Source organism: Aphidius gifuensis, linkage group LG1, assembly GCF_014905175.1.
Source record: "Aphidius gifuensis isolate YNYX2018 linkage group LG1, ASM1490517v1, whole genome shotgun sequence".
In the NCBI taxonomy this organism is placed as follows: domain Eukaryota; kingdom Metazoa; phylum Arthropoda; class Insecta; order Hymenoptera; family Braconidae; genus Aphidius; species Aphidius gifuensis.
This window is the reverse complement of record NC_057788.1, coordinates 6394372-6416946: the sequence shown is the minus strand read 5'-3', so window position 1 is coordinate 6416946 and position 22575 is coordinate 6394372. Positions and strand designations below refer to the sequence as shown.

Genomic DNA, 22575 nt, shown 5'->3' with positions numbered 1-22575 from the left:
TAAAATTTAATTCAAATAGTAAAATGATAATATAAAAAAAAAAATTAATTAAAAATAAATATTCAATGTTATTTTTTAATATTTTTCAAATAATATTTTGGTGTTTTTAATTACATCAGTTTGAATCGTTATACTGGATAAAATGGCTGCTTTTAAATTTATTTTTTTTTAATGTAAATAAACACCATGGTAACGAGACAGTTGTTTATTTTTTAATTAAGAGTCCAGGTGAATAAAAAAATTGAGTTGACAGTGATATAAATTAATTGTTAAACAATGGCAGATGATTTGTTAGCAAAGGAAAAAGAGTACCATCGATTGAACAAAGAACTTCAGCTTAAAACTAAAAATATCATTGAGGAAGTTGATTCAGTGATAAATTCACAAAAAGACATACGTTCATTAATAACAACAGAAGCATTACAATCGAAAATTTGTCATGCTTCAAATAATTATTACACTGATCCACCACGACTGATTGATTTTGACCGAGAATTTATAAAACCTCAAGTTAATAATAATGATCCTGATGATATTCTTGTAGCAAATAATAAAACACAAAAAAATAACGATGCTGTTATTAAAATATTAAAAACAAAAATACAAACACTTTATTCTGATAATGAAAAAATAAAAGATGAATTAAAAAAAAAAACAAATTACTGTATTGAGCTAGAAAATGAAAATACTAAAATTCGTGATATTAAAGATAAATATTCATTACAAATATCAAATAATAAAAATCAAATAACAAAATTAGAAGAAAATAATATAAAAATACAAACGGAACTTCAATCAAGTACTAAAGAAAATTTATCACTTAAAAAAGAATTAGATTTACTTAAAAAGGAAATTAAAATGATAAATCAACAAACTAATAATACTGAAATGCGATTGAACAGGTCACTGGAGGAAACTGAAAAATGGAAAAATACATATAAAACTTGTAAAATTGAAGAAAAAAATTTACGTGAAAAAATTAAATCTCTGCAAGATGATGAACGTGTGGTAATTAAAAATTTAGAAAAACAAAAAACAGAATTATTACAAGCATTTAAAAAACAAATGTTTCTCGTTGATAATTTAAAAAAACAAAAGGTAATTAATTTAATTGTTAATAATAATTAATAAATAATTTAAATATATATATTTTTTTTATAGGCATTGTTAGAATCCACCAAGCAAATACAGTTGACTCGTCAAGATATGTCGAAAATAATAAATTGGAAAAACGAAATCAATGGAAATACTTAAAATTTTTGGATACAATTGATGAGGAATTATTAATCACAATCAAGACAATCATCTTCGAACTAATTTTGTTTTTTTTTTTTTTCCTTTTTAATTTATTTACATATTCATTCATCCATTTTTTTTTTTTCATTGTGTTCTTGTAATTACGAACCAGTTACTTATAAACTAATTTTTTTTTTTTCTAAATATCAATTGGGCCAAAGATTTGATGATATTCATATTTCAGAAGAGAATTGTTTTTTAAAAATAGCCAACTACTAGAAGAATTCGACATTTACTATAATTGTCAGTCAAATTAATTCTGAAATATGAGCAAAATCCAATCATACATTCTCATTTTCTTTCATCTTTTACTTCACGATCACATTTTTTTTTTTTTTTTTATTTAAATTAATTTCTGAAGTTCTATTATTATTTTTTTTTTTTTACATACATTGTGTTTTTCTTTTTTTTTTTTTTTTTATTCTTCTAAGTGTAGTATATTCTCTTCCACTCTTTCGTTTGATCTTTTTTTTTTTTTTACTTTGCTTTCAGAAAACCCTGACATGATATCGTAGAAAGAAATACTATCACTAATAATTATAATAATTGTAATAACATTAAATATAATAAAAATAATATTAATAATAATTAACAAACTAGAAAAAGAAAAGAAAAAAATGATCTAATTCTCGTCACTGCCCGAATTTACCAAATGCAAAAGAAAATTTCATCGAGATGAAAATTAAAAATAATATGTAAACGGGGAAAAAAAAAATCCTTGATCATCAAGATTTATTATTGCACAAATTTATCTATTTGTGTGTTAAAAAAATATATCCGCGGGAAAAAAAATATAATTAGCGGCTAATGAATGATTAAATTTTTTTTCTATTTCATAAATTATGAATTGTAAAATAATCACGGACAGTAACGAATATAATAAATAAACGAAAATCCGTTACATTTAATTTTTCTTTTTATTTTTAACATTAAAAAAAAAAATACCAGTCACTTGAAATTTTTTTTTTTTAAATCAGTACCTACTTTTTTTCACAGGGAAAATAGAAAAAAAAGAAAAAAAAAAAAGAAAGAAGGTATAGCTCACGCTGCCAGTTGTGTGCAAAAAAAAAAAATACGATGGTTGATAAAGATAGATCGAAATGAAGAGAGGAAAATTTTTATTTATCAGCCAATCGCCGATGAGATAAATAAATATGACGACATGTTGGTTGATCAATTGGTTGTTATTGTTCCAATGCTTGAAACATATTATGATGAAATTTATAATTGTTGACTCACTGTTTACGTTGTTGTTTGTAACAAGCTCTTGTTGATAAATGTGAAATCATGCCAAATAGCTGTATGTATCTTTCTGGCCTTCTGTACGTTCAAGATACTCTTTTTCAATTAAAATGTCTATACATTTCTAAAATGATAAAAAAAAGAACAAATAGTATTATTAAATCTAATTATTACTATCTTGTTGTTATTTAAAATTGAGATAATAAATTTAGCTTACTTTGATAATGTGAACACGAGGCTTGAATCGTGAACTGAGTTGATTTAAAACTTCAGCAACAAGCTGTTGATGTTTCAACATTTTTCTCATTTTCATGATTCTAACAATTGCTGCTTGAATAAGCAATTTTCTATCTTCCTCAATGTGCTTATGTGTTATTTCTTGTTCTACTTTTAATTCTGTTTTCATGGGTATGTTAATGTTGACTCTTAATTTTTTACTATAAAAAAAAAAAAAAACAAAACAAAATATTAATTATAAATTCAATTGAAATTGGTAGAAGTAAAAAAATACTAAACTTACTTTTTGTAAGCAGTGAATAGTTCAACAGTGGCAGTTGGTGCAAGTTCAGCATCTTCTTCAGTTGGTGCAGTTAAAAGTTTAGCTTTCAATAATATTTGTAGTACTTGAATCAAATAATCCATTTTAATTTGTGTTGATTCATGAAGTTGTTGAACAGTCCATGATGTTGATAAATTATATTGTAATAATACAGCCATTTGAAATGTTGATGCTTGAAGTGTATAACGATTTTTAAAGCAATTTGTATGTAATTCACCCTTTGACATATTATATAGCCAATTGAGTTTTCTTCCACTGTGTTGAGCACTGTAAAAACTTGTAAAACGATGTACAGATCTTTCAAGTTCAGTTGGCAATGAAAATGTAAATGATTGTTGAAATGGCCATGAACCAGATGACAATACTTGTATACTAAAATCAATATCAAGTGGTTCAGCTGAATTTGTTAAATGCTTTCTAAATGCTTCATTGAGATCTTTTGATACACCAATATCTTGGAACATTCGTTGAAGTTTTGATGTATATTCAAAACCACATGCTTGTTTTAATTTTGATATCATTGATGCTTCAGCATCATCACTAGCAGACATATGTTGTACAAGACGTTTTGCCAACATTTTACTGTAGAATTTTTGAAATACATCTTTATCTTCAATGTATTTAAATACAACCATAACTTGATTTAGGGTATCCTCAAGTTCTGCTTCTTCTGGATTTTTACTTGATTTTTTAAGTAATACATCACAATATTTTGCCAATAATTCAGGTGATTTACTACTGCTATTTGCTGCTTTTGTAACTGAATTACTATTTATAAAACGTCCACATGCTTTATCAAGTGCAGCAACAAAACCAACATCATTATTAAATGCAATTAATACAAGTGCATGATATTTTTTATGTACTTCAAGTATTGTATTAACATAAACTTTTGGATCATTTATTGCTGAATCACCACATTTATCAATTGCAACAACACCTTGATTTGCAATATGTCCTTCAAGTAAAACTCGTAATTCACCAAGACCATTATTTATTTTAGCAACAAGCTGAAACATTCTACCAAGATCTTGATTTTTATCTGCATCAAGTAAATTTTGAAATTCAGAATGAAATATATCAAGATGTTTTTCAATAAGAACACGTTCACATGTTTTAGCTAAACGATCATTTGTTGTTTGATGTAAATAAACTTGTACACGTTTTTGTTCTTCAAGTAATCTTTGTTCAGTTTTTTTCATATATTCAGTTACTGGATTTTGAAGTAAAAATTCAGAACTTTCACGTATATAAAAACGATCAGTATCTTCAAGAAATACATTTTCAAATGATTCTTTATAAACAGATAAATTTTGTCCACGTGCTGTTGGATCTTCTTCATTAAGACCAAGTTCAACATAACAATTAATAACACCACTAACAAGACGTGTATTAACTGTTTCACCTAAACGTTCACGTTCAATAAGTTTAAGAACAGCATTTGTAACTTGACGATTAAGATGTTTAAATAAATTATCACGCCATGTTACTAATGCAAGTTGATAAATTTCATAAATTCCTTTACGTCCTTCTTCACATTCACGTCTAACCCAATGACGATTAAGATATGCACAAACACCATTTAGTACCTTTGAACTAAATTGATATTCTTCCCATTGTCTTGTGTAAAATTGTAGTACATCTTCATCCATAAGATCAACACCATGTTTTAATAGACTTATCAAATAATTACGAAGATATTCACGTAGACGTTTATAAAGCTCTAAACCAACAAGCTGTGCACCACCAGATATTTGTCCTTTTTTACTTGTTTTTGATGTACGATTTACTTGTTGATGTACTGATGTACAATAATTATACACGTGGGTGTACAATTCAATATAACGTGGTTTTGACATACACTGACGATTGTATACTTGCTCAATACCTTCACGTAAATCACCCCATATTTGATCTAAATCAATTTGTTTTAGACCTGGTGGATTACCCTGATGACTGCTACCACTTCCACTTCCACCACTTCCACTACCACCACCTGATCCACGATGACTCATTTCACTTTGGCTTTTATCAAGTGTAACAATTATTAGTTTCCTTTTTTTTTCAACTAGCTGCTACTGGATTTTTCTGCATCAATTAAAGAAACAAAAAATTATTAATAATAATATGATGGTATTTTATCAACAATAATAATAACATTAATAAATTATTTTTGTTTATAAATTAAACGTGATAATTGAAGTGTGTTCTAGATATTGACTGACCGAGTATTAACTGTTCTTTTTTTTCGCACAGCAATGTAAAAATAAAACACCTTTTTTTTTTTTATTTTTATTTAGGCAAAAAAAAAGTTAGGTTATTCAACGTGAAAACAAGAATATTTTACGGAATTGAACTATGGCTTACACGCAATCAACAATGCAGACAACAAAGGCTCATATTTTTTATAAAAAAAAAAAATAAAAAAAGAAAATGACAACAAATTTTTTATGTTTTTGTTTAAACTTTTTTTTTTTTCTTGATAAGTAACAGCTTGCTTTTTTTTTTTTTGATCAAGTATATGATTTGCTATGACGATAGTAATGGCCCATTTGGCATTTTTTTTTTTTTTTATTTCGTCACATGGACCTCGATAAAACGATGAGGAAGGAAAAAAAGAGTTTATGATTTAGCTTGTTTCTATGATGAAAGTAAAAAAGATAATAAAATAATTAATAATGATAAGTAGACAACTAACCTGTCGATGTTTACTACCGCATAACAATTTGTCCTCGTTCACAAAATATACTTTTTTTTTTGATAACAATATTTGCATGGGTTTTTATTCCACGTCGTTGCAAATGCGTCAAAGAGTCCAAAAGTAATTGATAATTTTACAGCAAAATAATGATTATTGTTGATGATTAAAAAATGTAAATTTTTTTATGGACAAAATTTTGTTAACTCTTTTGTGTCAGTGTTTCACTAATAACGGGGCTCACTACATGTACTATCCACACTATCTAACAGTAGTGTATGTATATAATAAATGCAATTGTAGTACTGGATGTTGTGTGCTCTCTTTTTTTCTCTTACACTTCTTTATCTGTTATTTAGAGGTTAGGTCACACTGTCAAAGGGGGAGACACAACGGGATTTTTGGTAATTAAATTTGCAACTCGAATGGTAACATAGAAAGCTAAATTGCCAATTCAAAGACATAAAAAATAAAGACAAATACATTTGTTTAATTTTTATCTAAATTAATTGTTTATTAATCATTATTTATAACGAAGTTTTTATTATTTTATTTAGTCATGTTTATGTCTAAACAGAAATATTGGAAATATTAATTTTGGATTGTTGTCATCTTGATTTATTGCCACAATAAACTAGAACATAAAAATTTACAAATAGATATTAGAATCAAATTTTTTTTCCAAGTTAGATGTATTAATAAAATTTACCTCATTAGTGAAAGAGCAGGCATTCCAGGATCAGCTCCTTTTTTAAATCCTGTTTAATAAATCATATTATATTATATTAATTCAAAGATAAAAAAATTAAATTTAATGATGTATAAGTTAACTAACCTAAATATAGAACTGTTGGTATAAATCCCCAGTGAAAAACAACTTGTGCTGTTTCCAAAACAACACTAATTTTATACTTGGTACTTTGACTTACTGCCATTGTGTTATTAATTTAATTTGGTTTATTAATTGATAACTTTATTGTTAATTAGTATGAAATCTTTAGAGCTCTATTTTTTTTTTAACACGCTGAATTGCGCTGAATTAAAACCGTGAATAATAAATTTACAAGAGAGTAAAGTACAATGAATTTCAGTGACTGAAATTGGCTGAACCACTTGCCATGAGATGGCACTTTGACATTATTCCAATCAAACCAATAATAACAATAATAAATAACAAATAACAATTAAAAATATATACATGTATGTAGAATTTAACGGTCAAACTCACAAAATTGTCTAAAATATTGTTGTTTAATTGCCTAGTTAATTAAAACTCATCATTAAATTAATACATTTATAAAAGAAAAAAATTTATTGCATCAACTCTTAAATTAATCGTCAAAAAGGATCAATTAAGGTAAATAAAAATTTATAATTTTAACAAGTACATTTATAAAATAATCAATTGTATTTTGACATGTTGCATCACATTCAATATTATTTAGCTTTAAATATAATTTTATTAATGTTGATCAATGTTGATTTATATTTTAGAATATATTATTGATGGTTATTTTTGTTTATTTTATTCTGGTTGTAATATATATTTTCAGAGTTTACTTAAAATGAGTGCAAAAAGAATATGTGTTGAGAAAGATCAACAAACTCCTGATGATGGTGACAAGGATCAAAGAGTTGTCATCAATTTACTGGATTGTGACTCATTAGCAAAGATCTTCATGCTGCTACCAATACCAGAAAGGATAGATATGGAAGAAGGTATATATTATCATCAAAATAAAGTTTTTTTTTTTTGTCAATAAAATATCAATGTTTTTATTATTAATTTTTTTAATCTGATACGTTTTATTTTAGTTTGTGCCAAATGGAAAGAGGCATGCCAGCTAGCTTGGTATGACATTAAAAAATACAAATGTGAATCATCAATTGGACGTTCTTATGATAATCGTTTGTTGACACAATCATACCTCGAGAAAATATTATTAAGATGTGGTATATATTTAAAAGAATTGTCTTTCTCAGATGCTTGCAATTCAAATATTATGCCATTTGTTGGTGATCACTGTAAAAATTTAACAAGTCTTGAATGTGAATTTAACGTCGATTCATTAACTCATAATGCTGATCACTTTGTTCAAGCATTTACACAGTTGAATAAATTAAAATTCATTAAAATAATACTGGAACATGAAAGCCAAGATCAAACAGTTAATTTACTTGAAATAATTAATAGTTTTCCAAAAGAAATGAATGAAATTCATTTATTACGAAAATTTCTGTCGATTTACAAATTAACAGTTTCTATGGTAAGTTGTTATTTATTACCAACTAGTTGTTTATCACTAGTGACAAACAATACTATCAATTAAATAAATATAAACTATTTAAATAAATTTCTATTATTATTTTCAGACTTTGAAAAAATTTAAAAATCTTCAAAAAATGACATTACGTGGCCTCTTTTTAGACGACATAATTCTCCAAGAAATAGCAGAAAAAACTACACTTGTTTATCTCGACATTCGACTATATGAAATAGCCGAAGGGTTTTGTCTATTTAATAAACTCGTTAATTTGGAATATATTGACCTAACGATGGGCAGGACTACAAGTATATGTATAGTTACAAAAAACCTCTATACAAAAGTAATCAATACTATTTTTTGTGCATGCAAAAAACTAAAACATCTTGATATTCCATATGGTTTATATGATGTAAATAAAATTCCTTCCAAAAATTGGATAAACTTTCAAAACTTGGAATATCTTGGTTTTTATTGTAATATAACGCCTGACTTAGCAAATACAATTGTTAAATATTGCAAGAATTTGAAACATTTGAGGATACATAATCCTCATCGCATTATGAATGATACTGCTTTAAAAAAGTTAACAGAGTTGGAAAATCTTGAATGTTTACTACTGGTTGGTGACGTTAAGATCACTGAGGAATCAATAATCGCAATTTCAAACAATTGTAAAAAACTTAAACGTTTAGAAATGCCTCATTTTATTATAGTACCATCTATTGTCGGTGATCCACTTTCTTCTCCATCTGTTCTTGATGAGTTATCAAAATTACAATATCTTGAACACCTAAACTTGAGTATAGCAAAAAATATTGAAGATAGTACAGTTATTGCTATTACTAATAATTGTAAAAACCTAAAAAGTTTAGACATTGGAGGTTGCACTGCTGTTACTGAAACAGCTCTCGTTGCTTTAACAAACTTGGAAAATTTACAAAAACTAAACATAGGCTTCCTTGATATTTCAGACAGTTTCATTATAAAATTAAAAGGATTAAAAAAATTGAATTGTTTGGATTGCAAGAAACTTACTGATGCTGGTATCATTCAACTTATAAAAAATAACCCAGATCTTGAAGATATTGGTCTCTCTTATGTAGATAATATTACAATTAACACGGTTATTGCTGCTAATCAAGCAACCAAAAATCGTACAAATGGCGTCATTTTATACTTAAATATCTTCAATCCGTCAATAACGGAAGCTTCTAAGTCAATCATTAAATCTCAATGGTTGGTTGTTAAATAGATTTAATTATATTTATCTTGTTTTTTATGTTACTTGGAATTATCAGAATTTAAGTGACGTTGTTCATATTTTTATAAAACAAAGTTATATACTTTCTCAAATAATTATTGCGTATGGAACGATTATTTTTAGCTTCAATCGTACATATGTCATTACAGATTTTATGATAAATCAAGTGGCTTAAATAATAATTTTATATTTTTTTAATAAACGTGCCAGTTATTGTTGATACTTACAAATTTGTAAGTAAAGTAAATTCTGGAACATGACAATTGCATTTAATTGACAACATATTCTTTTAATTAATTATCATGTACAAAAATAAATTGATTGATTACTCACCTAATACAAATATTTCTAAAATTTTGTCGAAAATAAAAAACAAATATTATATTTAAAAAATATAAAATATTTTTATTTATTTAATTAACCATCAAGTATCTTAATTTAAAATAAATAAATAAATACAAGAAGATTAAACTAAATTCATTTAAATCCCTCGGAACAAAGCATGTCATCAAACAGAAAAAAAAAATTATATGATTAAATAATTCTCAATTGATTTATATAGGTAATACATAAATCTTGCGAGATAGTCTTTCTTGGTCTATTAGAGTATTTTTATTCTGCGCATGTGTATCTTGTGCCCCTTCCACATTCTTATATATAAGCAAATAATATAAACATAATAATTTTTTAAAATCCATCTGTTTTCAAACTTTCAACTTCAACCAGTTTCAACCTTGTTCAGTTCAGTTTTCGTGAATAAAGTACTAGAAAAAGACAATTATGGTGAGTTTATTGTCAATAAATAATTAATAATATATAAAAAATAATTATTTAACATAAATTGATATAAATTTTATAATTAATTCAACTCAAATTGAATATGTATCAATTATTTATCAATTAAATTCTGATCCACGTGTAACACGTGTTAGTACTATAATGTTTGGTTAATATTTATCTGACTTATTATCAAATTAATGATATAATACGACTAAATAATTTATCAATAAATTGAATTTATGTTATCTATTATTTTTAATTAATATTACGTGAATCAAGTGTCTACACTTTGAATATTTTATTTATACAAAAATGGAATTATTTTAAGCTTCTTCATGACACGTTTGTTTTTTTTTTTTTTGTTTTTATTATATTATGTTAATGTATCTAAAGAATAATTATTATTCCAGCCAAATTCGACAGAAAGACCTTCTGCAGTCACTGATTTCCCCGATTTCAGTGAATTAGAAAATGAGTTAAGAAAAGACTATAGTCAAATGGTTGCAGATGAATCAGATGTCCATAGTTGTGATGGTTCAATTGACCCTGTGTGGTTGTTTTTGGCCCCCGAAGAACGTGGTAAGTTAATTAACCGAAACCTCAACTGTAACCTTTGACTTTGTTTTGAAAAATTATTAACGTAGTTTAAATTAACACTTTTTTTTTTTTTTCTCCAGAAAGTTTTGAAGCTTGGGAAAAACTATATGAGAAGGAAAATTTTCATAGTTGTCGCATGTGTCGTCCAACAAAATTACCGGAACTTGGGAAGGAGTTTGAACTAAAAAAACCAAAAAAACTTACCGATTCTCTACCAATGAATCTAGACTATATACGTGTTAGTACTAATTTTTTGGTTAATTTATCTGACTTATTATCAAATCATATATTCAAAAATATAATATATTAATTTATTCAAAAATTTATTCAAATTTATTGAATTATCATGACACGTTTTTTATTTTTTTTTTTTTAATTTTTTATTATTATGGTAATATCTAAAAAATTATCATTGATGTAATGGAAATATACTATTGATAATTAATATTTGTTTTATTTATTCCAGCCGAATTCGACAGAAAGACCTTCAGTCACTGATTCCCCCGATTTCAGTGAAGAAAATGAGTTAAGAAAAGACTATAGTCAAATGGTTGCAGATGAATCAGATGTCTATAGTTGTGATGGTTCAATTGACCCTGTGTGGTTGTTTTTGGCCCCCGAAGAACGTGGTAAGTTAATTAACCAAAACCTCAACTGTAACCTTTGACTTTGTTTTAAAAAATTATTAACGTAAATTAACACTTTTTTTTTTTTTTTTTCTCCAGAAAGTTTTGAAGCTTGGGAAAAACTATATAAGAAGGAAAATTTTCATAGTTGTCGTATGTGTCGTCCAACAGAACCATTGAAAGAAGGTTAATCTAAAAAGACTCACCAATCATCTACCATACCAATGAATCTAGACCAGACAAAACAACCCACAATAGAATGAGTCTATAGAGATGTGCAATTTACTTCCATGGATGTGCAATATCAGCCGCTCTATATTGGAAGACCCGATATTTTTATTCGACAAATATCAGATATTCTCTAACTAACTAAGAAAATACAGTTAATGTATTCAAATGAAAAATAAATATATATTCCATATGTATGTGTTTGACAGCTGTCAAATATTAATAAAACTCTCTAATTTTTATTTTTCCAGTTTTACTTTCTTTTTTTACTTTTATTTATTGAACTATTTTTAAAATTCTAGTTATTTTAGTTTTCAAGTTTTAAAAAAAAAATTTGTGGGTAAGAACAGGTAGGAAGCTCATACTAATAATCTAGTGGTCTTTCGTGAAAACTTTGGGCACTGTCGTCACGACGTTTATACTGTTGCTCACACTACACGTGTTCAGACTTTAGTTAGTTTACGTAAATAGATATAGAAGGATAAAATTATAATGGTGAGTTTTTCGTCAATAAATAATTAATAATTTAAAAAAATTATTATTTAACGTAAATTAATGTTAATTTTATAATTAAATCAACTCATATTGAATATGTCATTAATATCATTTAATCAATATTATAAATTCTGATCCACGTGTAAACGTTATAACACGTGTTAGTACTAATTTGTGGTTAATTATTATATCTGACTTATCATCAAATTATTTATATAATACTACTAAATAATTTATCAATAAAGTGAATTTATGTTATCTTTTATTTTTAAATAATATTACGTGGATCAAGTGTCTAAAATTGAACATTTATTTTATTCAAAAATTGAATTATTTTGAGCTATTTCATGACACGTTGTTTTTTTTTTTACGATCAATAATTGATATTTATTTTTGTTTTTATTTATTAAAGGCGAATTCGACAGCCGGACGAACAAAACCTGCATCGGTGTTGAGCCCCGAAGAACGTGGTAAGTTAATTAACCAAAACATCAAGTGTTAATCTTTGACTTGGTTCTAACATATTATAAACGTAAATTAACACTTTAATTATTTTTTTTTTTCCCAGAAGGTCATCAAACTGCAGCAGATCAATCACATGATGATGAAACCTATCGTGATGGATGTACATTTGGTCGAACAAAACCTGTTTCGCCATTGAGTCCCGAAAAACATGGTAAGTTAATTAACTAAAACATCAAGTGTTAATCTTTGACTTGGTTCTAACATATTATAAACGTAAATTAACACTTGTATTATTTTTTTTTTTTTCACCAGATTATGAAACTCATAATAAATCATCCTTTGATGACGTCGATATAGATGTAGATACGTTTGAGATAACAAAACCTGTGTGGCTGTTTACCCCCGAAGAAAGTAGTAAGTTAATTGATCAAAACATCAAATGTAACCTTCGACTTGGTTTTAACATATTATAAATGTAAATTAACACTTGTATTATTTTTTTTTTTTCTAGAACGTTTTGCTGCTTACGAAAGAAAATATTTTAATAGAAAAAACAAAAATTGTCATGGTTGTGATATCTGTCTTGTTGATAAAGATCTGCCTGGTACAACAAAACCTGCATCGCTGTTGAACCCTGAAGAACATGGTAAGTTAATCAACCAAAACATCAAGTGTTAATCTTTGACTTGGTTTTAACATATTATAAACGTAAATTAACACTTGTATTATTATTATTTTTTTTCCAGAAGGTCATCAAACTGTAGATAAATCACATGATGATAAAACCTATCGTGGTGGACGTACATTTGGTCAAACCGAACCTGTATCGCTGTTGAGCTCCAAAAAACGTGGTAAGTTGATTATAACTATAACATCAAGTGTAACCTTTGACATGGTTTTAACATATTATAAACGTAAATTAACACTTGTATTATTTTTTTTTTTCCACCAGATTATGAAACTCATAATAAATCATCCTTTGATGACGTCGATATAGATGTAGATACGTTTGAGATAACAAAACCTGTGTGGCTGTTTACCCCCGAAGAAAGTAGTAAGTTAATTGATAAAAACATCAAATGTAACCTTTGACTTGGTTTTAACATATTATAAATGTAAATTAACACTTGTATTATTTTTTTTTTTTCTAGAACGTTTTGCTGCTTACGAAAGAAAATATTTTAATAGAAAAAACAAAAATTGTCATGGTTGTGATATCTGTCTTGTTGATAAAAATCTGCCTGGTACAACAAAACCTGCATCGCTGTTGAACCCTGAAGAACATGGTAAGTTAATCAACCAAAACATCAAGTGTTAATCTTTGACTTGGTTCTAACATATTATAAACGTAAATTAACACTTTAATTATTTTTTTTTTTTCCCAGAAGGTCATCAAACTGAAGTAGATGAAACCCATCGTGGTGAACGTACATTTGGTCAAACAAAACCTGTATCGCTGTTGAGTTCCAAAACTCGTGGTAACTTACGTAAGTTAATTAACCATAACATCAAGTGTAACCTTTGACTTGGTTTTAACATATTATAAACGTAAATTAACATTTGTATTATTTTTTTTTTTTTCCCAGAACTTTTTGGATTTGATGATGAATCAACGCTTGATGATATCAATCCTGATGATATAGCTTCGTATGACATGAAACCACGGTGGCTGTTGACCCATGAAGAACAAGGTAAGTTAATAAACTAAAACATCGAATGTCACCTTTGACTTGGTTTTAACATATTATAAACGTAAATGATCACTTGTATTATTTTTTTTGCCAGAACGTTATGAAGATTACGTATTACAATCTCTTGAAAAACGAGATTGTCGTGGTTGTGGTGGTGGTGGTTGTCCAACAGAACCACCGAAACTTGAGCACATCTAAAAGAACTCAAAGACTTTCTACCAATGAATCTAGACCGCATACAAAACGACCCACAATAGAATGAGTCTAGAGATGTGCAATATCAGCCGCTATATATTGGAAGACTCGATATTTTTATTCGACAAATATTTATTAGTCGACAAATATCATATATTCTATAAGTGATTGACAGTTGTCAAATATTAATAAAACTTTCTAATTTTCATTTTACCAGTTTTGTTTTTTTTTTTTGCTATATTTTTTTTTTACTATTTCTTAAATTTTAGTTATGTATAATATCAGGTTAATTAGTTGCAAGTATGTACACATAAAAACTGATTTTTCATATGAATAATAAAAAGATTAAATACATTGAGTAAAAAAAAATATATTGATTGTGTATATTAAAAATAAAATTCTTTTATATTTTTTAAAATGTACCCCTATTTTTTTAGTGATTAAGAACAGGTGAGAAGCTCAATCTAGTGGTTTTTCGTGAAAACTTTGTGTCTGGCAACACTGGTAATGAGAGAGTTAAAAACTGTGGCAACGCTGGTGTAGCACAATCAGCACAATTGTAATCATTGTAAAGTGTGACTGTGAGTGATTCGGCACTTTATACAACTTTATATAAATTTTTTGATAGTACAACAATACAACAGAATAATTTTTTAAATAATTAATAAATATAACAAACGAATAATGAGTGCTGTACGTGTTATTAATGATGATGGACATTTCCATGGAGAATTAGCAAGTGCCGGTACAAAATTGGTTGTCGTTGATTTTACAGCAACTTGGTAAGGCATTATTTTATAAAAAAAAAAAAAACAGAATATATTTTATTGGTTATAATTTAAACTACTTTAATAATAGCTATTTAATAATTATAATTGTATTATTGTTAAGGTGTGGTCCATGTCAACGGATAGCTCCTGTTTTTGAGCAATTATCAACAAAATATCCTAATGCAATATTTTTAAAAGTTGATGTTGACAAATGTGGTGATACAGCAGCTGGACAAAATGTCAGTTCAATGCCAACATTTATATTTTATCGTAATCGTACGAAACTTGGTCTTTGTCAAGGAGCAAATCCACAAAATCTTGAAGCTAAAATAATTGAATATTATGGAGGTGGTGAAGGTGATGATAACGGCGAGGGACCAGTTGCTGGACATGTACGACCACCAAAAGATAATGCATATTATCATATTTTTGGAATGATTTTAATGGCCGTAATTCTGTATTACTGGAATAAAAACCAGTAAATTAAATATACAAAATACATTCATTAAAATATATTCAATGTTTGATAATTTAATTCCCTTGTTATTATTTAATTTTTAAATGTAATTTAAATAGTAAAACAAATCAACAAACAAATAAATTAATTACAGATGGATTTAACGACATTTATCATGAAGGGACAATGTGAATGTCTCAATGAATCTGATGATCATACATTTGAACATTGTCTTACACCTGAGGGTGGATATCTTGAGAGTGATTGTGATGAACAGCTGATTATGTCATTCACCTTCCGACAAGCAGTCAAGGTTCATTCATTGAAAATCAAGGCACCAACTGATAAGGGACCAAAAAATATCAAGATTTTCATCAATCAGCCAAGAACAATTGATTTTGACATGGCTGTTTCAAATACAAGTATTCAAGATCTTGAGTAAGTTAATATTTACATTAAATTAATTGTAATAATTGCAAAATTAACTGGTTCCTGTTGTTGATAATATATTGTTGTTTATTTTTTTTTTTTAATAATAGATTCACTGAAAAAGATCTTGAAGAAGGAAATCCAGTTCCTCTTCGTTATGTTAAATTCCAGAATGTTCAGAATCTTCAAATATTTGTTCGTGATAATCAGGGTTCAACTGAGACAACTCAAATTGATCATTTGTCAATTATTGGCTCACCACTTGCCACAACAAATATGGGTGACTTTAAAAGAGTTGCTGGTAAAAAAGGCGAAAGCCATTGAAAATAAATAAACTGATTTTTTTAATTATCAGCAACGTTTCATTAACATTTTTCTATATTATTGAGTTCAATTATGTTTTTTTTTTTTTTTTTTTTAATCATCAGTCAAATGATTATGTGCATAAATATACAAAAAATAAATTAAAAACTGTCATTGTGTTTATTTTTTATTTTTTAAAAAGCCATATAATTATAATATACAAAAAAAAGGAACTCATATTCGTCAAGGAGATGTTTTATGAATTCTCCAAATACCTCCACATGTACAAGCTCTTGACCATCGTTGATCCCAAGCTCTGATTGCTGCTGTTCTAATCATATTTTGTACTTGAGCTTTTGCACCACATCTACATGAAAAATTAATTATAATTATTTTATAAAGGTAAATTTTAATATGTATAGTAAATTGTTGAGTAATTATTTACCTGGTGCATTGCTTAACAGTAAGTGGTTGTTTTCCTAAATAAACATGACGTATTTTATCAACAATTTGACCACTGTACATACAACCTTCAACATAATCAATATCAGATGCAAATAACAATTGTTCTGGCTCAATACCATACTCAAATTGCATTGGTAAATTTTGATAAAATAAAACTGGTGATGCTAATGCAATAATACTGTTTGTCTCATGTAGAGAAGGTATCATTATTTGATTTGGTAATAAACAACAATCATCTGAAATAAAAACAATCAATTAGAGATCGTTAATTTTATATTTTCTTATATTTAATATTTACCAATTAAACCATCATCAATTTGTTGACTGGTATCACCATTAAATTGAACAAGTTTTGATAATAAACGAAATAATAAAGCAAGTACATCAAGATTATCAGCACTTCTATAAAAAACTGGAAGACAAGATGCACGTAGTAATCCCCAAATTCTAATAATAACAAGTAATTCTCGTATAGTATTTAAAGCTTTATGATCTTTAAGTAATTCATATCCTCCTGATTTAATTTGCATTCGTTGTTCTGGTAATTTAGCAAGAAGATTTAAAGCAAGATCAGCAACCCATTGTATAAGTTGTTGTAGTGATTGTAAAGTACTTGGTTCAACAGTAAATTCTTTTGGATCAAGATGTAATAATACTTTGTCAACATCTGTTATTGCATCATTAATAACAGCAGCAAGACTCTCAGCTGGTCCTTTATCATGTGAAATTAAATCAGATGGTCTTAATAATGATTTAAATGCTGTTGATACTGAATGAACCATTAACAATGATGATAAATCAGCTGCTTTATGTTGTCCATTCATCAATATTCTATATAGTGATGTTTTAATACATAAAAATTGTATATAATGAAATTGTTGTGTTGCTTGTGTTTGACGATTATATGAGGCATCAAGCCTTTCACATAATGTTTCAATCATTGATGATTTTAGACACAATAAAAGATCAAGCCAATCAAGACCAGTTACTAAACAATATTCTAGCATTGTACATGCATATGTTAGCATTATTGATTGTCCACCATCTGGCAAAAGTTTATAAACATATAAATTACCTTGTGTATCACAGGCAACAAGTGCAAAACCAAGCCATGACATGTCAATATGTGAAATTGTTACTGTTGATCTTGAATATTTTGCACTTGGTTCATCTTGTCGCCATGTCATGTTTAATGATGATGATGCTATTTCTTTTAGACCATCACGACTTAAACAATGAAATGATGAATCAGCCAAGGCAACAATAACACAACTTGGTGGTGGTAGTGTTGTGACAATTGATATTTTTGTTGTTGTTATTGCTGTTATTGGTGATGTACATTTATATTGTGATTGATGTTGCCATACAACTGTTTTAAAACCTTCAACATTTTTTGGTACTGGTAATAATTTATGTACTGGTTGTAATTTTTCTCTTAGTTCCCATACATCAACAAAACCCTCATTTTCACCATTTGCAGCAACAACAAGTGAATCAGCATCTTCTTTAACGACAAATTTTAAATGTGTTATTTCAGTACATGAATCTTTTAGTAATCCATCTTGAAGAAAAAAACTTGGTAATGCTTGTGATGTTATACTACATTTATCATCATTTTTTCTAACTAATACACGATAACAACGTATTGGAAATGATGCTGTACCACTGCTAACAGCAACAAGAAAATGTCCATTTTTACCATAACAAAGATCAACAGCTGATATTTTTTGACGTGTACTACCTAGACTTTCTGTTGCAAAACATACTGGTTTTAATAAATCTTTTGTTAACATAACAGCTCCAACCATTCCAGTACCAGTTACAACAAGAACACCCTCAGCTGGTCTACCACCAAATTGTCGTACAGATGGTGCAAATGGTAAATGATTAAATTTTTCACTATAATGAATACTATCTTTTTTATCAGTAACTAATGATGTTTTTTTTCCATTATGAAACCAAGCAACACCAATTATATCTTCACCAGGAAAATGAGCTAATCCAACTTGTACCCATTCATTTAAAATATGATCTTTAAACATCCATAATTGTACCTCACCAGAATGATCAGCAATAACAAGTTTATCACCTGATAAATCCCACTCAACTGCTGTTACAGAACATGTACGATTTGATGTTACTTTATGAGGATACCAAGGCATATTTAAATCAGCTACATAAACATGTGATCCCCATGTTTTACCATGTGGATCATCAAATTGTACAATTGTTGTGAATGCTGCAATATTTTTACTTGATATTGTACACAAACATTTTCCCTCCTGAAAACTAAATTAAAAAAAATTATTTATTTATTTATTTTAATTATATTAACAAATAATTTACCTGTTATTATTGAAAAATGATTTTGAAGATGTTTTTCTTGTTACTCCATACAACAAATCCATATTTGTGATATTTTTATTTATTATTTCATATATTTCTCTTATAAAAAATAAAATTATATTATTTTAATTAATAATAATAATTTTTAATGTAATTAGAATTAATTTTAATAGTATATTTATAATATTTATTACTATACCGATACATAATTGAACCAAGCTAAATAAACTGTCATGCTCATTTTTATTATTTTCAGTGTTTTCAACAATGAACCCTAACCTTAAAACTTACTGTCAGTTTGTCGATTTGTCATTATGATTTGTATCTGTTGTGTTGCGTGCTGACTGTGTTTAGGTTTCTAGTTAATCGTGGTTAATTGATTAATAAAATTAATTAATTATTATAATAATTATTCAATCAAATAAATAAATAAACATGCAGCGTGAAGAAAAACAATTAGATTCTGCTCTTGAAGCAATAATAACAAGAGTCAACGATTTAAAATCATCAATATCATCAATGTTATTTAAATTGGAGCATGAATATGAGATGTTAAATTGGCCAAGTTTTTTGGATAATTTTGCTCTTATTGCAGGTCATGTAAGTATTACTATAACAATAATTGTTAGTAATTTACTAGACTTTAATTTAACTCAGCCTAATTAATTTATTTCAGTTAACAAGTCTTTCGAAAATTCTTGCTCATGATAAAGCACCAAATCTTCGTAGTTTAACAGTATTGCCATTGTTATTAAGTCCAGAAAAAGATGATGAACTAATGAGAATGACTGAAGGAAGAATATCAACATTTGCTCATGATCTTGTACCAGATTATTTACGAACAAAACCAGAACCACAAGCAGAACAAAAAATGGTTCAACTTGAAATGAAAGCAGCCAATTTAAGCTATGATGCATCACACGTAAGTTGTCTTAAATAAATTAATTATTAGCAATGATTTAATGATTTTTAATTGTATCATATTCTTGTCTGTTTGGATATGCAAAAAACAACATAGGACTGCAATGTAAGCTCTTGTAGGATAATTTCTAATATAAATTTTTATTTTAGCATGAGAGCCATACTTGAAAAAAAACAAATACAAAATACAAAAACAACATATGATCAAGTTTTTATTTATCAATTATTAATTATAATAAATTTTAATTTTTCAGAAACAAGTTACACAATATACAAAAGTGATAAATCATGTTTGGGAAATTGCAAACAAGGCTAGAGAAGAATGGGAAAGTGAAGCTGGTGCTAGGGCTGCTCAAGCACAAACAAGTAGTACTGCTGATACACATGTACTTGTTGCAGCTGTTGGAATGGGAAAAGGACTCAAGGTAATCTCGTAATTCATTTGTCATGTGTTTTATTTTGTCTAAATAAAATTAAAATATGTTTTTTATTTTAATTTTAGTCTGATTCAGTACAAATGGTACAATCTGGTAATGTCGGTCCTGGTGGTATGATGGTTGGACGACCAGGAAGTCAACCAGGCCCTGGAGGACCAGGTCCAATGGGAAATCCTCAAAGTAAGTTCGAAAAAAAACATAACTGCTATCCTCTATGTCTTGAAACTTTTTCAATATAAAAATAATTTTCTATAAATGTTTTTAGTGGGTCAAATGGGAAAAGCACCAAGTGCAATTAAAACCAACATCAAAGCTGCCTCTCAAATTCATCCTTATGGACGATAATAATATATTAAATAAATGAGAAAATAAGAGTGATATAATAATTTCTACAGTTTTAGGTATTAGAATAATATAAAATAATAAATAAATAATGATATATATATTATATAAATGTTAATTATTTTATTGCAACAATTGCATGACAACGTGGTGATATTTTAGAGTTTGAAATTGGAATAATTTGACTGTTATATCCTTGTTCAATTAGCCATGATCTTCTGTCATTTAATACAAGTGATTCACATGGTGCCTGAAGTAATAATTGGAGACCAGTATAAATTTCAGCAGTATTTAATTTACTTTTATTATCTTGCCAAATTTTTTTTATACTATTTGTTAATTGTGAATCAGTTGATTGATTTACATTGTTGAAAGAATAACGTTGCAGCGAATCAACAAGATAAGTATCAAAATCAAGACATTGAGATTTTCTAGTTGCTTTTCGTACTTGTTTTTTCAAATTGATTCCATCTGAAATATATTTTTTATTAGCTTATTATGTTTAGTGATTAATAATTATCATCAGAATTAGCTATACTTACTCTGACGTGTGTAAAATTCCAAGACTGCTCTAGCGAGAACACAAAAAGCATGCTCTTGATGTTGATCTGCTGACATATTTTCCCATCTGTCTGCTGGTTCTTGACAAGCAAGTCGCAAAAATGAACGATTTAAAAATTTATAAACATCATTTGGATAATTTTTAATTGCTGCTGATAATGTATTTGATATTGGAAAATTTTTATACTTGTTTGAATCATTATCAAATTCAATTTTATGGTAACAGCATGAAACGATTATCAACAGTTTTGCTCTTGGTAATTTTGAAAATAATTTACAAGCATTAACACTCAAATCACCACAAGAGTGTAAACCAATTATACATATTTTTTCATCTTTTTTATTTAAAAAATTATCAAGAATAGATTCAATGTCATCTGATGATTCATCAGTTATTGTTGAGCAAATATATTTAACGTCATTCAGAGACTCAGGGTATAATTTTTTTTGACGTTCTTCAGCAGTTATTTGATTTTTTTTATTTGATTCAAAGCCCAGGATTCTGTAGCCATACAGGTAATTTAAAATTTGACAAATATATCCCTAAAAATATTTTAAAAAAAATAAGTTAAATACTGTATGATTTGAGCATGAAGATTTATTTTTTTTTCAAGTTAATTTTGTTATAAAAAACTTACTAAACCAGCACCCAAATCAACGATTGTATTAATTCCAGTCTCCAAACATTTTTCATGAGTTAATTTAGCTAAATAAAAAATTTCATGTTGTTTTTTGAGACTCAAACCTTGCTTGAAGTGATTTGGAAGACTTGGAATTTCAACAGGTATAAATTTATTTAATTTATTAAGCTTGTCACATTTTTTAACAAATTGAACGAGTTCAATTGGCCAGCTAGATTTGATAAATTTATTAACAACCAGGTCGTTTAATTCATTGTTTGTTAAATCTTGCAATGCATCAAGCCATTGACTTGGAAATGAGTCTAGATGACCCTTAAGCAAAACTTCAGTGACTGGATCTTTGTACAGCCATTGTGATTCATCAAGTAATTCAAGGGTTTCCAAAAAATCAAATGAATCTTCGTTCATCTATAAATGACAATTAAACAAAAAAGAAAATAGCATAACTCAGGTGTGTTGAAAAAATTAATTAACAAGTTATAAATATACAATGACAGACACTT

The 22575-nt window shown here is 27.4% G+C and overlaps 9 protein-coding genes across 10 annotated transcripts; 6 read left to right on the top strand and 3 right to left on the bottom strand.

The window, feature by feature from the left end:
- Positions 1 to 108: 108 nt before the first annotated feature.
- LOC122847390 (testis-expressed protein 9) lies at positions 109 to 1962 on the top strand. The gene is made up of 2 exons (XM_044145027.1): positions 109 to 1098; positions 1162 to 1962. Exons 1-2 carry the CDS (start codon positions 277 to 279, stop codon positions 1252 to 1254), a joined length of 915 nt encoding a protein of 304 aa, XP_044000962.1. The 5' UTR covers positions 109 to 276; the 3' UTR covers positions 1255 to 1962.
- Positions 1963 to 2275: 313 nt separating this feature from the next.
- Positions 2276 to 6099, bottom strand: LOC122847389 (cullin-1). The gene is made up of 4 exons (XM_044145026.1): positions 5796 to 6099; positions 3059 to 5185; positions 2756 to 2975; positions 2276 to 2662 (listed from the first exon to the last, which is right to left on the bottom strand). Exons 2-4 carry the CDS (start codon positions 5110 to 5112, stop codon positions 2582 to 2584), a joined length of 2355 nt encoding a protein of 784 aa, XP_044000961.1. The 5' UTR covers positions 5113 to 5185; positions 5796 to 6099; the 3' UTR covers positions 2276 to 2581.
- An 897-nt stretch (positions 6100 to 6996) lies between these two features.
- Positions 6997 to 9723, top strand: LOC122847388. Its single transcript, XM_044145024.1, has 4 exons — positions 6997 to 7152; positions 7349 to 7514; positions 7611 to 8062; positions 8169 to 9723. The coding sequence occupies exons 2-4, from the start codon at positions 7361 to 7363 to the stop codon at positions 9312 to 9314; spliced, it is 1752 nt and encodes a 583-aa protein (XP_044000959.1). The 5' UTR covers positions 6997 to 7152; positions 7349 to 7360; the 3' UTR covers positions 9315 to 9723.
- Positions 9724 to 9871: 148 nt separating this feature from the next.
- Positions 9872 to 11628, top strand: LOC122847387. The gene is made up of 5 exons (XM_044145023.1): positions 9872 to 10106; positions 10514 to 10682; positions 10781 to 10938; positions 11167 to 11329; positions 11426 to 11628. Exons 1-5 carry the CDS (start codon positions 10104 to 10106, stop codon positions 11515 to 11517), a joined length of 585 nt encoding a protein of 194 aa, XP_044000958.1. The 5' UTR covers positions 9872 to 10103; the 3' UTR covers positions 11518 to 11628.
- Positions 11617 to 14403, top strand: LOC122847901. Its single transcript, XM_044145759.1, has 8 exons — positions 11617 to 11622; positions 12462 to 12519; positions 12618 to 12725; positions 12827 to 12928; positions 13026 to 13160; positions 13900 to 14001; positions 14101 to 14205; positions 14300 to 14403. The coding sequence occupies exons 1-8, from the start codon at positions 11617 to 11619 to the stop codon at positions 14401 to 14403; spliced, it is 720 nt and encodes a 239-aa protein (XP_044001694.1).
- Positions 14404 to 14940: 537 nt separating this feature from the next.
- Positions 14941 to 16509, top strand: LOC122847386 (thioredoxin-like protein 1). Its single transcript, XM_044145022.1, has 4 exons — positions 14941 to 15182; positions 15292 to 15562; positions 15782 to 16065; positions 16167 to 16509. The coding sequence occupies exons 1-4, from the start codon at positions 15085 to 15087 to the stop codon at positions 16378 to 16380; spliced, it is 867 nt and encodes a 288-aa protein (XP_044000957.1). The 5' UTR covers positions 14941 to 15084; the 3' UTR covers positions 16381 to 16509.
- Positions 16510 to 16602: 93 nt separating this feature from the next.
- LOC122847383 (mediator of RNA polymerase II transcription subunit 16) lies at positions 16603 to 19467 on the bottom strand. Its single transcript, XM_044145021.1, has 5 exons — positions 19370 to 19467; positions 19171 to 19269; positions 17123 to 19113; positions 16805 to 17060; positions 16603 to 16726 (listed from the first exon to the last, which is right to left on the bottom strand). Exons 1-5 carry the CDS (start codon positions 19375 to 19377, stop codon positions 16603 to 16605), a joined length of 2478 nt encoding a protein of 825 aa, XP_044000956.1. The 5' UTR covers positions 19378 to 19467.
- Positions 19468 to 19474: 7 nt separating this feature from the next.
- Positions 19475 to 20929, top strand: LOC122847382 (mediator of RNA polymerase II transcription subunit 8). Of its 2 annotated transcripts, XM_044145019.1 has the most exons (6): positions 19475 to 19770; positions 19847 to 20092; positions 20189 to 20197; positions 20346 to 20516; positions 20594 to 20708; positions 20794 to 20929. In XM_044145019.1, the coding sequence occupies exons 1-6, from the start codon at positions 19606 to 19608 to the stop codon at positions 20871 to 20873; spliced, it is 786 nt and encodes a 261-aa protein (XP_044000954.1). In that variant the 5' UTR covers positions 19475 to 19605; the 3' UTR covers positions 20874 to 20929. The 2 variants fall into 2 exon arrangements, with proteins under 2 accessions (XP_044000954.1, XP_044000955.1); XM_044145020.1 differs by lacking the exon at positions 20189 to 20197.
- A 50-nt stretch (positions 20930 to 20979) lies between these two features.
- Positions 20980 to 22543, bottom strand: LOC122847381 (protein RRNAD1-like). Its single transcript, XM_044145018.1, has 3 exons — positions 22070 to 22543; positions 21413 to 21974; positions 20980 to 21341 (listed from the first exon to the last, which is right to left on the bottom strand). Exons 1-3 carry the CDS (start codon positions 22478 to 22480, stop codon positions 20989 to 20991), a joined length of 1326 nt encoding a protein of 441 aa, XP_044000953.1. The 5' UTR covers positions 22481 to 22543; the 3' UTR covers positions 20980 to 20988.
- Positions 22544 to 22575: the final 32 nt, after the last annotated feature.

What these genes read in the sequence shown, in the direction of transcription:
- LOC122847383 (XM_044145021.1), bottom strand. An exon ending in TCATTTTTCAATAATAACAG is followed by an intron (nt 19,114 to 19,170) that starts GTAAATTATTTG and finishes TTTTTAATTTAG; the next exon opens with TTTTCAGGAGGGAAAATGTT. An exon ending in AATTGATGATGGTTTAATTG is followed by an intron (nt 17,061 to 17,122) that starts GTAAATATTAAA and finishes TTTTTATTTCAG; the next exon opens with ATGATTGTTGTTTATTACCA.
- LOC122847387 (XM_044145023.1), top strand. An exon ending in TGAATCTAGACTATATACGT is followed by an intron (nt 10,939 to 11,166) that starts GTTAGTACTAAT and finishes TATTTATTCCAG; the next exon opens with CCGAATTCGACAGAAAGACC. An exon ending in TTTGGCCCCCGAAGAACGTG is followed by an intron (nt 11,330 to 11,425) that starts GTAAGTTAATTA and finishes TTTTTTCTCCAG; the next exon opens with AAAGTTTTGAAGCTTGGGAA.
- LOC122847390 (XM_044145027.1), top strand. Translation starts at nt 277, where the DNA reads ATGGCAGATGATTTGTTAGCAAAGGAAAAAGAGTACCATCGATTGAAC. An exon ending in ATAATTTAAAAAAACAAAAG is followed by an intron (nt 1,099 to 1,161) that starts GTAATTAATTTA and finishes TTTTTTTTATAG; the next exon opens with GCATTGTTAGAATCCACCAA.
- LOC122847386 (XM_044145022.1), top strand. Translation starts at nt 15,085, where the DNA reads ATGAGTGCTGTACGTGTTATTAATGATGATGGACATTTCCATGGAGAA. An exon ending in GTTGATTTTACAGCAACTTG is followed by an intron (nt 15,183 to 15,291) that starts GTAAGGCATTAT and finishes ATTATTGTTAAG; the next exon opens with GTGTGGTCCATGTCAACGGA. An exon ending in ACAAGTATTCAAGATCTTGA is followed by an intron (nt 16,066 to 16,166) that starts GTAAGTTAATAT and finishes TTTTAATAATAG; the next exon opens with ATTCACTGAAAAAGATCTTG.
- LOC122847381 (XM_044145018.1), bottom strand. Translation starts at nt 22,480, where the DNA reads ATGAACGAAGATTCATTTGATTTTTTGGAAACCCTTGAATTACTTGAT. An exon ending in TTGATTTGGGTGCTGGTTTA is followed by an intron (nt 21,975 to 22,069) that starts GTAAGTTTTTTA and finishes AAATATTTTTAG; the next exon opens with GGATATATTTGTCAAATTTT. An exon ending in GGAATTTTACACACGTCAGA is followed by an intron (nt 21,342 to 21,412) that starts GTAAGTATAGCT and finishes AATATATTTCAG; the next exon opens with ATGGAATCAATTTGAAAAAA.
- LOC122847901 (XM_044145759.1), top strand. An exon ending in GTTGAGCCCCGAAGAACGTG is followed by an intron (nt 12,520 to 12,617) that starts GTAAGTTAATTA and finishes TTTTTTTCCCAG; the next exon opens with AAGGTCATCAAACTGCAGCA. An exon ending in ATTGAGTCCCGAAAAACATG is followed by an intron (nt 12,726 to 12,826) that starts GTAAGTTAATTA and finishes TTTTTTCACCAG; the next exon opens with ATTATGAAACTCATAATAAA.
- LOC122847388 (XM_044145024.1), top strand. Translation starts at nt 7,361, where the DNA reads ATGAGTGCAAAAAGAATATGTGTTGAGAAAGATCAACAAACTCCTGAT. An exon ending in AAGGATAGATATGGAAGAAG is followed by an intron (nt 7,515 to 7,610) that starts GTATATATTATC and finishes GTTTTATTTTAG; the next exon opens with TTTGTGCCAAATGGAAAGAG. An exon ending in ACAAATTAACAGTTTCTATG is followed by an intron (nt 8,063 to 8,168) that starts GTAAGTTGTTAT and finishes TATTATTTTCAG; the next exon opens with ACTTTGAAAAAATTTAAAAA.
- LOC122847382 (XM_044145019.1), top strand. Translation starts at nt 19,606, where the DNA reads ATGCAGCGTGAAGAAAAACAATTAGATTCTGCTCTTGAAGCAATAATA. An exon ending in GAATGGGAAAAGGACTCAAG is followed by an intron (nt 20,517 to 20,593) that starts GTAATCTCGTAA and finishes TTTTAATTTTAG; the next exon opens with TCTGATTCAGTACAAATGGT. An exon ending in TCCAATGGGAAATCCTCAAA is followed by an intron (nt 20,709 to 20,793) that starts GTAAGTTCGAAA and finishes AAATGTTTTTAG; the next exon opens with TGGGTCAAATGGGAAAAGCA.
- LOC122847389 (XM_044145026.1), bottom strand. Translation starts at nt 5,112, where the DNA reads ATGAGTCATCGTGGATCAGGTGGTGGTAGTGGAAGTGGTGGAAGTGGA. An exon ending in CTATTCACTGCTTACAAAAA is followed by an intron (nt 2,976 to 3,058) that starts GTAAGTTTAGTA and finishes TTTTTTTTATAG; the next exon opens with TAAAAAATTAAGAGTCAACA. An exon ending in CTCGTGTTCACATTATCAAA is followed by an intron (nt 2,663 to 2,755) that starts GTAAGCTAAATT and finishes TTATCATTTTAG; the next exon opens with AAATGTATAGACATTTTAAT.